The sequence below is a fragment of the Maniola hyperantus genome, chromosome 4 (genome assembly GCF_902806685.2).
Source record: "Maniola hyperantus chromosome 4, iAphHyp1.2, whole genome shotgun sequence".
Taxonomy (NCBI): domain Eukaryota; kingdom Metazoa; phylum Arthropoda; class Insecta; order Lepidoptera; family Nymphalidae; genus Maniola; species Maniola hyperantus.
In genome coordinates, this window is record NC_048539.1 from 4,760,076 (window position 1) to 4,773,021 (window position 12,946).

Consider the following 12,946-nt stretch of genomic DNA (forward strand, 5'->3'; position numbering starts at 1 on the left):
AGCTGCGTCTCTGTTTATCACATGATTAACTTTATCTGTGCTCTCTTTTTAGTGGGAATGAGAAAGCAAACGTTCCTTTGTCTAAATTTTTTACTTCGTCTACGGGTTCAATGGTTGTAATCGTCTGTGATGTTAAATAGTTAAATGATGGTTAAATGGTAATTGAAGGCTCAAAAAAGATAGCATCCAGAGCTGTAAAATCAGTTTAAAAAACGTAATATATAGTTTTTGAATACTATCTCTATGAGTTTTTGATCTTTCTGTTCTGTCAATGAAATGTCAAATTGCAAACGTCAAGGTCGGTGCATAGAGTAAAGTAATACACTGGGTCGGTGACAATCACATAGAATTTGTGATTTCGTGTTTCATCATTTTCGTGGTGATGTGGTGGTGATTTCGCGATTTCGAGTTTCGTAATTTCGTTTTTATTTGGTGATTGGCTGTTGTTCGAGTAGTAATTAATTAAAACGCACCAGCACCACCCTAAACTAATTGACGTTACATACTATATTACATACAAGCACTACCACAGTAAAACAAAAAATACTCTCACAAGAACTTCATGCTACAGAAGAATCCGAAGAATCATTAGAGCACTTTAGATAGATTTTGGTTTGTGAATTTAGACCCTGACAATCGTCAAAGTGGCTAATATGAAGAAAAAGGTACCATTTTAAACTTTAAATCAATTAAATGTTAATATCTTTTCCAATGTTACAATTTACATTGCTGCAAAATTCTTGTAAAACATAATGTTGTGTTAATTTGGTTAAAGGTTCTCTTGATGGGGAAGAGTGGTTCGGGTAAGACGAGTATGAGATCTATCATATTTGCCAACTATATCGCAAGGGATACTAGGAGGCTAGGAGCCACAAGTAAGTTAATCAACTTTGATTTCAGTAGATGTGTTCTCAACGTTAAAAAAATTGCGTTGTACGTTGAGTTCTTCGTAAATCATTGTGTCGAAGTACAAATTTTCGTAAGTTTTAGGGGAACTTATGTGAAAAATTTCACTGCTGCAAAAGTACTCTTATTGCATACAGTATTCAACACAACACATTTTTAAACTCTAGAGCTTCTCTTAATTACCTACCTTAGATAACATTGAATGTAATTTATACTATGTCGGTATTTGTAATCTCTGTGTAAGTCTGACCATTTAGAACAGTCTGATTATTTTCATATACCTAACAATGTTTTGTAATAACTGATAATACAGTTAGTTTCTCTGTTACAATATTGATATTAAACAATGGTACAACTATTGCCAGGGACAGTAAAAGTACCAGTTTGTTATGTTATGTTAAAAAGGTAATGTTAATACTTAATAGTAGGGGGTATACTTCAAATTTTTTATTGTTACTAACAATGTAACTGCTCATTGATTTTTTCATCTGCTCCTTGACCTTCAAGCTGTTGAGCCTTAAATTCGGATACTTACTCTTTTTTCCAAATATATTTTCTTGAATAAAGAATTACCCTATTTGCTACAATATCTGATAAAATAGATTACTTAAAATTTCAAATAAATAATAAAATGATCATAATGATTATTTGTAAAGTTTCAAATAATAAAACTAATTACGCGAAACCTGACAAATGCTTATGCCTTATGCAAATGATCAATGAGAATTTTGTCTCAATTCATTTAGTGGTTTCTTTGTGATGTGACTTTACAATAATAAATTTTATTTGCAGTTGATGTGGAACATTCCCATGTACGGTTCCTCGGGAACCTGGTGCTCAACCTATGGGACTGCGGTGGGCAGGAGGCCTTCATGGAAAACTACTTTGCCTCACAGAGAGATAATATCTTCAGGAATGTAGAGGTCCTCATTTATGTGTTTGATGTGGAAAGCAGGGAAATGGAGAAAGATTCACATTATTATCAGTCCTGTTTAGAAGCTATTTTGCAGGTAAATCTAATATAATATCATTAAGTCCCACTTAGGGGCAAATTCATATGGTATGGCGAATTAAATACACCATCATAACATTTATATGGTATAATGTGTCATTGGTATTTTTTCGAGTACAAGTAGGATCATCTAGTCTAAATATATAAAAAGAAAAGGTGACTGACTGATGTATCAACGCACAGCTCTAAACTACTGGACCACTCGATAGGTAGGTTTGAACTAGGACTTTGTGGAATAGGAATGGTGCCTACTACTTAAATCAACAACTTTTTATCAAATGTCCAAACTAACGAACTGTTGAAACTAACAGCGGACATGTATTTTACTTAATTTTGAAGACCTTCTATTTAATAGTTAGAATAAATAATTTATTTTTGACATCATCCCAATTGCATGCATAGACAAGTTTATTCCATTACACTAATGAATAATAAATACTTAAATGCAGAACTCTCCAGAAGCAAGGATATTCTGTTTGGTACATAAAATGGACTTAGTTGCTGAAGACAGACAAGAGGACATGTTCAAATCCCGCGAGGAGGATCTCAAAAGGCTCTCTAAACCTCTTGAATGTACATGCTTTAGGACCAGTATATGGGATGAAACTCTTTATAAGTAAGTGTGTTTACAGTAAAATTATACAGTTATAGTTTCAGTCAATTTGCAACTGAACTAATGTGTAAAGACAGATAGCTGCAATCCAGTATTTGACAACTAGTAAAATCAGTATCTTTCTATGCGAGTTTCTAGAAATACTGGCTTGTGACGTCACAATGATTGTATGAATTGACATACTTTTTTTAGATTAATCAATAATTTAAAATGGTTCAGAATATATTAATTTTGATTAAGAGCTAGCGCGCACCATGGTAAATTTCCGTACGTATTTTTCCCGCAAAATCTGTGAACTATAGAACTCCATAGACGCGCGCACTTCGGAATTAATTCCGCACTGGATTTTAATAGATTAAATTCAATGGATTTTAAAACGCACCGAAACTCACCGCACCATGGTGCGCGCTAGCTGTTAAGTTATATATAGTATAATATAATAATTCAGTATATTATTTTTCTGACAGTTTCAGATCAATCAATTGTTTGTTACAGGGCGTGGTCGAGCATAGTTTACAAATTAATACCTAATGTAAAAGCATTAGAATCTTCTCTCAAACAGTTTGCAGCTATAGTGGATGCTGATGAGGTCAGTATATTTTTTATTAATAATTTATTTATTTGTACAGTATTCCACATAAAACCAAATTATTTCTGAGTGATAATAAAATTGAGGCTCTTCCAAAATACGTAAAACCCCCCACTTTGTTAGTTTTTGTAGTAACCGTTTTAAATTATCGATTAAACTAAAAAAGCACGTCGAATTATTGTGACGTCACATGCCAGTATTTCATAGAAGCTCGCATACTAAGCGCGTGTACGTTACATACATTTGATAAAAAGATACTGATTTGACTAGTTGTCAAATCATCATCATCATCATCATCATGATCAACCCATGGCTCACTACAGAGCACGGGTCTCCTCTCAGAGTGAGAAGGGTTTTGGCCATGTGCGGATTAGTAGACTTCACACACCTTTGAAACATTATGGAGAACTCCCAGGCATGCAGGTTTCCTCACGATGTTTTTCTTCACCGTTAAAGCAAGTGATATTTAATTAATTAAAACGGACAGAACTCCGAAAAGTTAGAGGTGCGTTCCCGGGATCGAACCCCCGACCTTCGATTAGAAGGCCGACGTCCTAACCACTAGGCTATCACAGCCACTTGTCAAATATCGGATTGTTTCTCCGTTCCAGGTACTTTTGTTCGAGCGTGCGACGTTCCTGGTGGTGTCCCACTGTCAGCGGCGGCCGCACCGCGACGCGCATCGCTTCGAGAAGGTCTCCAATATCGTGAAGCAGTTCAAACTGTCCTGCTCCAAGCTCGCGGCGCAGTTCCAGAGTATGGAGGTGAGTTAAAAAACTCGCCCCAGTGCGAGTCGGATACTAACACACGAAATAACACTATTTTTAATTATTTTCACTTTCATGGCGGCCATTTTGAAATCATTATTATTTGTTGTTATAGCGGCGGCAATAGAAATACACATTCTGTGAATTGGGTATTTTCCCACTTTTGAATTTGATAAATATTACTTTATTATAAACTAGGATAAAAATAATGACGTACACTGAAGAAAATATTAAAATCCAACAAGGATTTACAAAGTTACAGGCATTTTAATTTTGAAGTGGGAGGGTCTTCTATCCCTTTCTCGCAAAACGAAAATTTGTATGAAACCGCACGCACGAAGCTATACTATGGCATTAGTAGGTGTGACGTCAAACTGCTGTATCGCTATCTCTGTCTAATCAAAAAAATTTAAATGCTTAAAACTTTTTTGTTATTTGATCGATTTAATTTTTTTTTCAGTTTACGTAATTATTTTTATTTTAGTTTACTCCAATTTTTTTATTACTTTATTATTAAAGTAATTAAAAAATTGGAGTCAAATACCCAATTTACGCTTCCCGAGATACAGCCCGCTGACTGCCATAGTAATTGGCAACTAGTACAGCTACAAAACCTCAAGACATGTTCTGAGTTATGACTCGCACTTGACCAGTCTTCTAAGTTCAACTCTGTTATTCCAGGTACGAAACAGTGTGTTCGCGGCATTCATAGACGGTTTCACGAGCAACACGTACGTAATGGTTGAAATGTCCGACCCCAAGATTCCCTCGGAAGCAGCTCTCATCAACATCAGGAACGCGAGGAAACACTTTGAGAAACTCGAAAAAGTATCATCTAGTGCTCCGAACCAGTACCAGTGAAGAGTATAGTACCTAAGACCCGAAAAATACTTGTGACACGCCCCGCGACGCGTTTTGAGTCTTAAATTGTACAGAGCGCGCGAGACTAGTGCCCATCCACAGAAATACGCTAGTAATGTGAATAAATAAATCCATACTAATATTATACATGCGAAAGTCTGTCTGTCTGTCTGTCTGTCTGTCTGTCTGCTAGCCTTTCACGGTCCATCCATTCAACCGATTTTGATGAAATTTGGTACAGAGATAGCTTGCATCCCTTTTTATCCCGGAAAATCAAAGAGTTCCCACGGGATTTTTAAAAACCTAAATCCACGCGGACGAAGTCGCGGGCATCAGCTAGTAATAAATAAAATCTTTTTATTCAGAGCAACTATGGCTCAATTTGTTAGTAGACAGACTCACTTAAAAACTAATGTTAATAACTACTACTTTTTTTTTCTTAATCTATAGGCATAACGCATAACTGACAACTGACTGAGTTCGCGACAGGTCGAGATAGCAATCGGGGTGGGGACGCCCTGCACAGTGTGCAGCGCACACCCGCACAGCCTTAGCGCTAACCCGGTGCGGGATAGCGCGAGTGACGTGCGATGGTGCGGGGCGTCCCCCCGCTACATACCCCGATTGTCATCTCGACCTGTCGCGTACTATAGGTTCCTGCGATAACGGAGTGGTGCGGGACGGGACGTGACGCGAGAGCTCAGGGATTCGTCAACTTGTGACAACTATCACCCCCCTCCCGCACCACTCCACTACCGCAGGAGCCTACCCAGTTATGCATTATGCCTGTACATAATATTTAGACTTGAAAAAGCCTCAATAGCTCAACGGGTAAAGCAGTGGTCTGAAAACCGAAAGGTCGACGGTTCAAACCCCGCCCGTTGGACTATTGTCGTACCTACTCCTAGCACAAGCTTGACGCTTATTTGGAGAGGAAAGGGGAATATTAGTCATTTAACATGGCTAATATTCTTTTTTAAAAAAAATCTATCAATTTAGTCTAGTTCAGAGATTGTTAGTTTGAAGTAAGACTACTAATAATAATCACTGAAAAATCCATTAAATCGTCCGTCACCTTGTTCGGGACCATTTTGCAATTTCATAACCATTTTCTTTATATAAAATTTAAATAATGAAAGCATTCTCGAAAATTCATCAATAATTATCACAGTAAAAACTTAATGTATTTTTAATAGGATATTTTTATAGCGGACCTCCATAATACGTTAATATTTTATGGCCAAGCGCCATAACTAGATCTCGCTCCATTTTAGAACTAGCCTCGGGCCGGCACTTAACTCGCGCGTCTACGAGTAAAGTAGTGTAGTACGCAACAGGTTGAGATGGCAATCGGAATGGGGACGCCCTTCACACGCGCACAGCCCCCGCGCTTACCCGGTGCGGGAAAACGCGGGTGACATGCGGGGCCTCATACCCCTATTGCCATCTTGAACTGTCGCGTACTATATTATGTTTATGACTAAAACAACACAAACACCATATGACGTCTGGTGTCGTTTTATAAGTTTTTAAGTGTGTGTGGCTCAGTTATAGTGCCTAGAGTTACTTGCCAAAGCAAGATTAAAGTTGTTTATAAATAAAAACATATTATTATGTAGTTATTCCTACCTACTTTGTAAACTTAGTGTGCTATTTATTTAAACTTTGAGCTAAGTTAACGGTCTGAGAAAGCCGATATCTACAGTATTTTGGCTGAAATTAACTATGAATCCTATCTGTAATCTGACGATACGTTACTTAGCAATGTTGTTATATTTGTCAAAAATTGTCTTTTGTCTTTTTTGACAAATAAAGTATTTTGTAATTTTTTTATTTTTATGATAGTGTTTTATTTACCTACACTTGAAGGAAATCACTAAATGTGTTGGTCATCGCAAATCTCGAGAACAGCTGAACCGATTTCGCTAATTCTTTTTTTATAATATTCCTTGAAGTACGAAGATGGTTTTTACGGAGAGATAAATTTAAAAAATTTGAATCGACTGTTAGGCGGGACGAAGTTCGCCAGGGCAGCTATTTTCTAAATAATTTTAAATACATTATCAAAAATTGCGTAACCGGCAGGATTCGAATAACAAAGTGCTAGGTAACTTATCGATAGATTACAGATCTGTTCTCACATCAGAGCCCCGAATTCCGGTTGCATGACAGGCGGTTAAAGTTACGTTACGGCTAAACTTTGACTACCAATACCAAGCAAAGCGGGCCACACAAGTCGGTATTCATACCTCAATCATTAAGGTCAAAGGTACAAAGTTAACAAATCCTATCTTGTGCTACCCATTTTGCTTTTATTGCTGGTTAAAATTTAACGATAATCGAAACGTTACTTTAACCGCCTGTTATGTAATTGGCCCTCAAAGTTGAAGCAAGACCTTAAATAAACAATGTAGAAATCAGCCCCTCAGACCATCAAATTCGGCTTCCAAATTAACGATAACTGAGCATAAATCGCTCATAATAAAATTCATACTAATATTATAAATGTGAAAGTGTGTCTGTCTGTCTGCTAGCTTTTCACGGCCCAACAGTTTAACCGATTTTGATGAAATTTGGTACAGAGTTAGCTTACACCCCGGGAACGGAAATAGGCTCCTGATTATCCTGGAAAATCAAAGAGTTCCCACGGGATTTTTAAAACCTAAACCCACGCAGACGAAGTCGCGGGCATCCTCTAGTAAAAAATAAAGTGATAAAAACGTCGGTTTCCTTACACATTTACACACAGTTAACTTTAACTTGAAAGTGACACTACAGCTCCAGAACCCACTTCTCTTTAATTAAGTGATACGTTTATTTACGGGTTCCGTCTACCTTTTATTTGCTCTGTGGATTCGAGATGTAAATATTAGAAGTTATTTTAACAACGCACTCGTAACCAAAATCGCATTGAAAATTAAGACAGTCATTAATCAAAGGTTCAACCATAATATTGGTTTACCACCACCTATACTGATAAGTGATAGTTGATACACGCTGGATTCGCGATTGCCGACCTAGACCTGTTTTTGAAGTAACTTGATTTTCGCTATTTTGGCGCTGACAATAGCAGTGAGCGTCATGTGAGCGAACTTGGCAGTACATGTTAGTGATTGAGGCATCTGTACACACGAGGACCATTTGACATTGACACAAAGTGCTAATTTTATTTCCCGGTACGCTCCGTGTGGCGCTTCGAATCGGCACAAAATATTGTCATTTTATATGGCACGATATTTACATAATAAAATGTTGATTTCATACACATGCACATCATAAAACTACAAGGTCTATTTTCGCTTATTTAGATTTATATACATCTCTATATATAAAAATGAATTACTGAATGTGTTGCTAAGCTCAAATCTCGAGAACAGCTGAACCGATTTCGCTTGAAGTACGAGGATGGTTCTTACGATAATATGATAATTTAAAATGGATAATTTACACTTAAAACTACCAAAGGACATAGATTTTACTTATTTTGAATGATCCTCTATTTAATTATCACTGAGAAATAATTTATTTTTGATATGGTCAAATACCCAATTACCCAAGATCTACGTATTTTTATGTAAGAGTAGCGTCGTGTGAAGGTTTGAAGAAACCTGCACACGGCGCTGTTTCATATACAATCAGTCAATCGATAGTGTTTTTCTTATCTTGAAGAAAAAGGAAACAAGTTTATGCCACGTGTTGGCATAAATCATCCCTAATGCGTTAAAAAATTACTCGTGTACCTACATATAGATTATAGAATTATACTTTATTTGTGCTCTCAAGAATAATCTACCGAATATTATATTTTTTTTAATTTGTTCTATCCTATATATTGTCCTTTGTCATTATTTATTTATATTATTACATATCGAATTAAGCTCTTCCTAACTACAATAAATACTTTAATAGTAGTTAACCATATTTTTGTTTAATTTTAGACAAATACCCACCTTCATTGTAATTTGTACATTAGATGATTCCCGCGACTTCGTCCGCGTATATTTAAATTTTAAAAATCCTGTGCGAACTCATTAATTTTCCAGTATAATACATTAAAAAACCGGCCAAGTGCGAGTCAGGCTCGCGCAATGAGGGTTCAGTACTACAGTCGTATTTTTCGACATTTTGCACGATAATTCAAAAACTATAATGCATAAAAATGAATAAAAATCTGTTTTAGAATGTACAGGTGAAGACCTTTCATATAATACCCCACTTGATATAGTTATCTCACTTGGAAAGTTGAAAATACTAATTATTAGTTCATGACTACAATTTAATTTTTTTTGTGTGATCTAACCCTAAATTCACGGTTTTCAGATTTTTCCCCAAATGTCAGCTATAAGATCTACCTACCTGCCAAATTTCATGATTCTAGGTCAACGGGAAGTACCCTGTAGGTTTCTTGACTGACAGACAGACAACAGAGTGAGTAAGGGTTCCGTTTTTCCTTTTGAGGTACGGAACCCTAAAAAACAGGCTGAGTTGAGAACCACCTCCTTTTTGGAAATCGGTTAAAAAGTATCCTGATGTGCCACTCTCTAGGTCTACCGAATACGAATGAGTGCACAAAGGCCCTAAGACTCGAACTTTATCTATCTATAGGTAGGTATAACTATTTATATAAAACATTCTAATCACTATCTACCACCTTATCTACCTACCTACTTAGGTGATACTTCGGTATTATTGATAGCTAAGCTGCTATCATTTAATTTATTAGTAATTCTAAAGCCTTGTTCACACATAGCGCGGTGGCAGCGGCTTCTAGAAATTGTAATAGAAGGATTTGTAAAGTCCAAAGTCATATATATGAGATGGTAAAGAAAATACTAAGTACTATAGGTACCTACCTACTAACTAGGTATTACAAACCTTACCTACTTACCCACGACTAAAGCACGATAACATTACCGTGACTAAAGGCAACACGAAAAAATTTAAACCATCACTGTGTATTGCCTTTGCCTGACCTACGTACAAAGTCAATAGTTCAATAAAATAAAAGCTAATAATATTTTTTCTCGGAAAAACACGGCCAAGGCAATCCTAAACCATTGCGTCGTAATATGAAATACCTAGTTAGGCACATGAACTCTTATTACGTAATACTCTGTTAACTGTTATCACCATGATTGTAGATTACTTCCACAATACCAATCTTAAATGTAAACGTGCTTATAAAAGTAGTAATGGACGACTGAAGGAACGTGTGCATTTTAACACGAATTTTCATGAACGCGATAAAAATGATATAAGCATGACATAGGTATGTAGCTATATCTCTGTACAGAGTTTCCTTAGTAGATCATTGGCGTTTAGATGGAGAAGTGTTCAAGTGTGCTTCAAGGCTTGAAGTAGAGATTTTTTTAGTTTCGTCATAATTCAGTTGATTACGTAAAGGTCCGTTTTAGTCCTGTTTTGGCGACCTTGGACATCTAATACGGTGAGTCGATATTTATTATTATGGTTTTATGAAGCTGCAATTCATGCTCAAAATAAAACTACCTAAAAAGATTAATTGTTAGGTAAGTATTAATATTTTTATTGTTATCATAGTTATTATTTCTATTTCTATTATTTCTTAGTAATTGTTAGCTAAAGTACTTTTTGCAATGCAATTTCATATTTTTACAAGACATTCCTAGGTAGGTACCTAAATAAATCGACCGTTTTAATAAAACCTGCTCGTTGTGTCTAGGTATATCTTGACTTGGTTTTTATGGCTCGTATTGAAATCCCTTGACTGTCACTTGACGATAAGTGAGATGACGCAGTCTAAGATGGTAGCCGGCTAACTTGGAAAGGATGTGGCGGTTTTTATTACGGCTATAGCCTATAACACAGATAAGGGGTAGGTAACTTTATCGTATCGGAACGCTAAATCGCTTGGCGGCACAGCTTTGTAGGGTGGTAATTAGCCACGGCCGTAGCCTCCCACCAGACAAAACCGGATAATTTAGAAATTATAAATTTGCAAATTGCTCCGGCCGGGAATGGCTTCCCATTTATAAGACATCAAAAAGGTCATCAAAAAGTGAAGTGTCGTAAAATGTACTGATACCTAAATTAGGTACTTACCTACCTTGTAAATAATTTTAAATACATATCAAAAATTGCGTAACCGGCAGGATTCGAACAAACGTCTTCTGGGTTCGCGCCTGAGCGACGCGATGACTTGACCGCTAGGCCACGGTTCGCTTGCTGCGTCGCGCGATCCCAAAATAAGTACGTAGGCTCGAGTCCTGACGGTTTCGCAATTTTTGATAAATAATGTAGGTATTTAAAATTATTTAGAAAATTCCTTGAAGTGTAGGTAAATACACTATTATAAAAATTATAAAATATAGGTACTTTGTGCACTCAACGGGCTACCTATTTCAAACTCACATAAAATAAAATGGGAAAGTTTATATAATATATACATATTATACTTAGATGGTTAAATTTATGAAAACTCACTATGATATTATTTTTTATTTTTCAGCATGCACAATGGCCCAAGACAAACCGATATTCGATTATCACGACGAAAGTCAGTCGGAAAAGTTATCGCGGAAAACAAAAGAATCTCCATTCATGGTTGTCGGTAAGGAAAACAAAATAATTCAATCCTATCCTGTGATCTGTCGTTATGTTAATACTTAGCAACGTTGTTATTTATAAAAAACCGGTCAAGTGCGAGTCGGACTCGAAGACAAAGGGTTCTAATAATTTTAAAATAAACAGTTTTAAAGCTAGGTGTATTAAGAAAATAGATAAAAATTGACACCATTGACAAAATTTTAGGCCGGGCCTGAATAATTACTGAAAATAATTAATTACCTACTCATGGGTTATAGGAAAACGTTTAAGAAGTCTATGACCTTAAAAAGATTAATCTATAATATAAAAGAATCACTAAAATGTGTGTTGCTGATCGCAAATCTCGAGAACAGCTGAACTGATTTCGCTAATTCTTTTTTTTATAATATTCCATGAAGTACGAGGAGGGTTCTTACGGAGAGATTTTTTTAAAAACTTTCCTGAAAAAGAATCGACTGTAGGCGGTACGAAGTTCGTCGGGGCAGCTAGTTAATAATAATTTTGTCGTTTTTTTTTCAGGACTAGCGGGTTTGGCAGCTGCAGTCGGATATGGAGCATACTCTTATAAGAACCGCGGCACTATGAGCACCAGCGTCTTCCTGATGCAGTTCCGTGTAATTTCACAAGGCTTAGTAGTCGGAGCATTGACTGCTGGCATGAGCTACACTCTCTACCGCAACTATATTAGTAAACCTAAGCCTGAAGTCAAACATTGACACCAAAAATGTTATTTTCTACAATATACTCTTTAAAATTAATTCTCGTTTATTAGGGGTAGGTACAATTGTAACTTTGTAATGTGGCTAATTCTGTTGTCCACAATCTCTAAACTAAATTGACAGGTCTAAATCTAACGCTATTCTTTTCCGCAGGGAGCATTATGAAAGGGATAGGAATACTTCATCTTAGTTGAGACCTGCCAAGTTTAGAGATTATGTATGACAGAATGTTATTCCATTATTCACACTAATCTAAAGATTGCTTAAGATAACTAATTATTGTAATAACTGTGATAGGATTATTTATTTAATTACCTAATTAACCTGTTACCATTAATTGAAATTGAACTACAACTTAAAATAATTATTTTAAATGGTAATTTAATTTATTACTTTCTAATCTAATTCTAATTCTTCTTAGTAGGTTAGCTAGGCTGTATTTCTAACATAATTAATTATATTGTTGCTTAATTAATAGTATAGTCCGTACCACAGGTCCGTACAAAATGACTCCTCGCGTGCCATTTTAACTCTATGGGTCAACAGTCATGTCAAAGGTATGGTTCACCTTTAAAATAAGGGCTAAAATCGTACTTTTGGCATGAAAGGCAAAAAAAGTTAAAACAGCATGTGAGGAGTTAATTTTACACATTATATGTTATGTAGGTAACTTAGACGTGAATGCACTACAGACTACAATTATCTTATTCCATTTAATTTGGTCATCCCGGTTTTGAACACTAAAATAGTGTAATAATTTAGTTTCTTCCTATTTGGTATATATTAAATTATTTATAATAGCTATAAAATTTGTTTTATTCAATAGAAACACTTGTAAAACTTAGGAGTATTTTATTCAATTTCATTTTAATATTGGATACGAAAGTTACACCA

The 12,946-nt window shown here is 35.8% G+C and overlaps 3 protein-coding genes across 4 annotated transcripts in view; all 3 read left to right on the top strand.

Moving 5' to 3' along the window:
* The window catches only part of CAHbeta (carbonic anhydrase beta), a 28,254-nt gene that overhangs the window by 10,695 nt on the left and 4,613 nt on the right, over window positions 1–12,946 (top strand). The window lies entirely within an intron of this gene.
* Window positions 325–8,669, top strand: RagA-B (Ras-related GTP binding A/B). The gene is made up of 7 exons (XM_034985508.2): window positions 325–665; window positions 776–875; window positions 1,699–1,916; window positions 2,368–2,534; window positions 3,027–3,120; window positions 3,732–3,884; window positions 4,569–8,669. The coding sequence occupies exons 1-7, from the start codon at window positions 654–656 to the stop codon at window positions 4,746–4,748; spliced, it is 924 nt and encodes a 307-aa protein (XP_034841399.1). The 5' UTR covers window positions 325–653; the 3' UTR covers window positions 4,749–8,669.
* Window positions 9,884–12,861, top strand: LOC117997273 (HIG1 domain family member 1A, mitochondrial-like). 2 transcript variants are annotated; one of them, XM_069509832.1, is made up of 3 exons: window positions 9,884–10,017; window positions 11,236–11,337; window positions 11,853–12,861. In XM_069509832.1, exons 2-3 carry the CDS (start codon window positions 11,244–11,246, stop codon window positions 12,047–12,049), a joined length of 291 nt encoding a protein of 96 aa, XP_069365933.1. In that variant the 5' UTR covers window positions 9,884–10,017; window positions 11,236–11,243; the 3' UTR covers window positions 12,050–12,861. The 2 variants fall into 2 exon arrangements, with proteins under 2 accessions (XP_069365933.1, XP_034841418.1); XM_034985527.2 differs by lacking the exon at window positions 9,884–10,017 and adding an exon at window positions 10,029–10,194.

What these genes read in the sequence shown, in the direction of transcription:
- RagA-B (XM_034985508.2), top strand. An exon ending in GTTTAGAAGCTATTTTGCAG is followed by an intron (nt 1,917 to 2,367) that starts GTAAATCTAATA and finishes ACTTAAATGCAG; the next exon opens with AACTCTCCAGAAGCAAGGAT. An exon ending in CTATAGTGGATGCTGATGAG is followed by an intron (nt 3,121 to 3,731) that starts GTCAGTATATTT and finishes TCTCCGTTCCAG; the next exon opens with GTACTTTTGTTCGAGCGTGC.
- LOC117997273 (XM_069509832.1), top strand. Translation starts at nt 11,244, where the DNA reads ATGGCCCAAGACAAACCGATATTCGATTATCACGACGAAAGTCAGTCG. An exon ending in ATCTCCATTCATGGTTGTCG is followed by an intron (nt 11,338 to 11,852) that starts GTAAGGAAAACA and finishes TTTTTTTTTCAG; the next exon opens with GACTAGCGGGTTTGGCAGCT.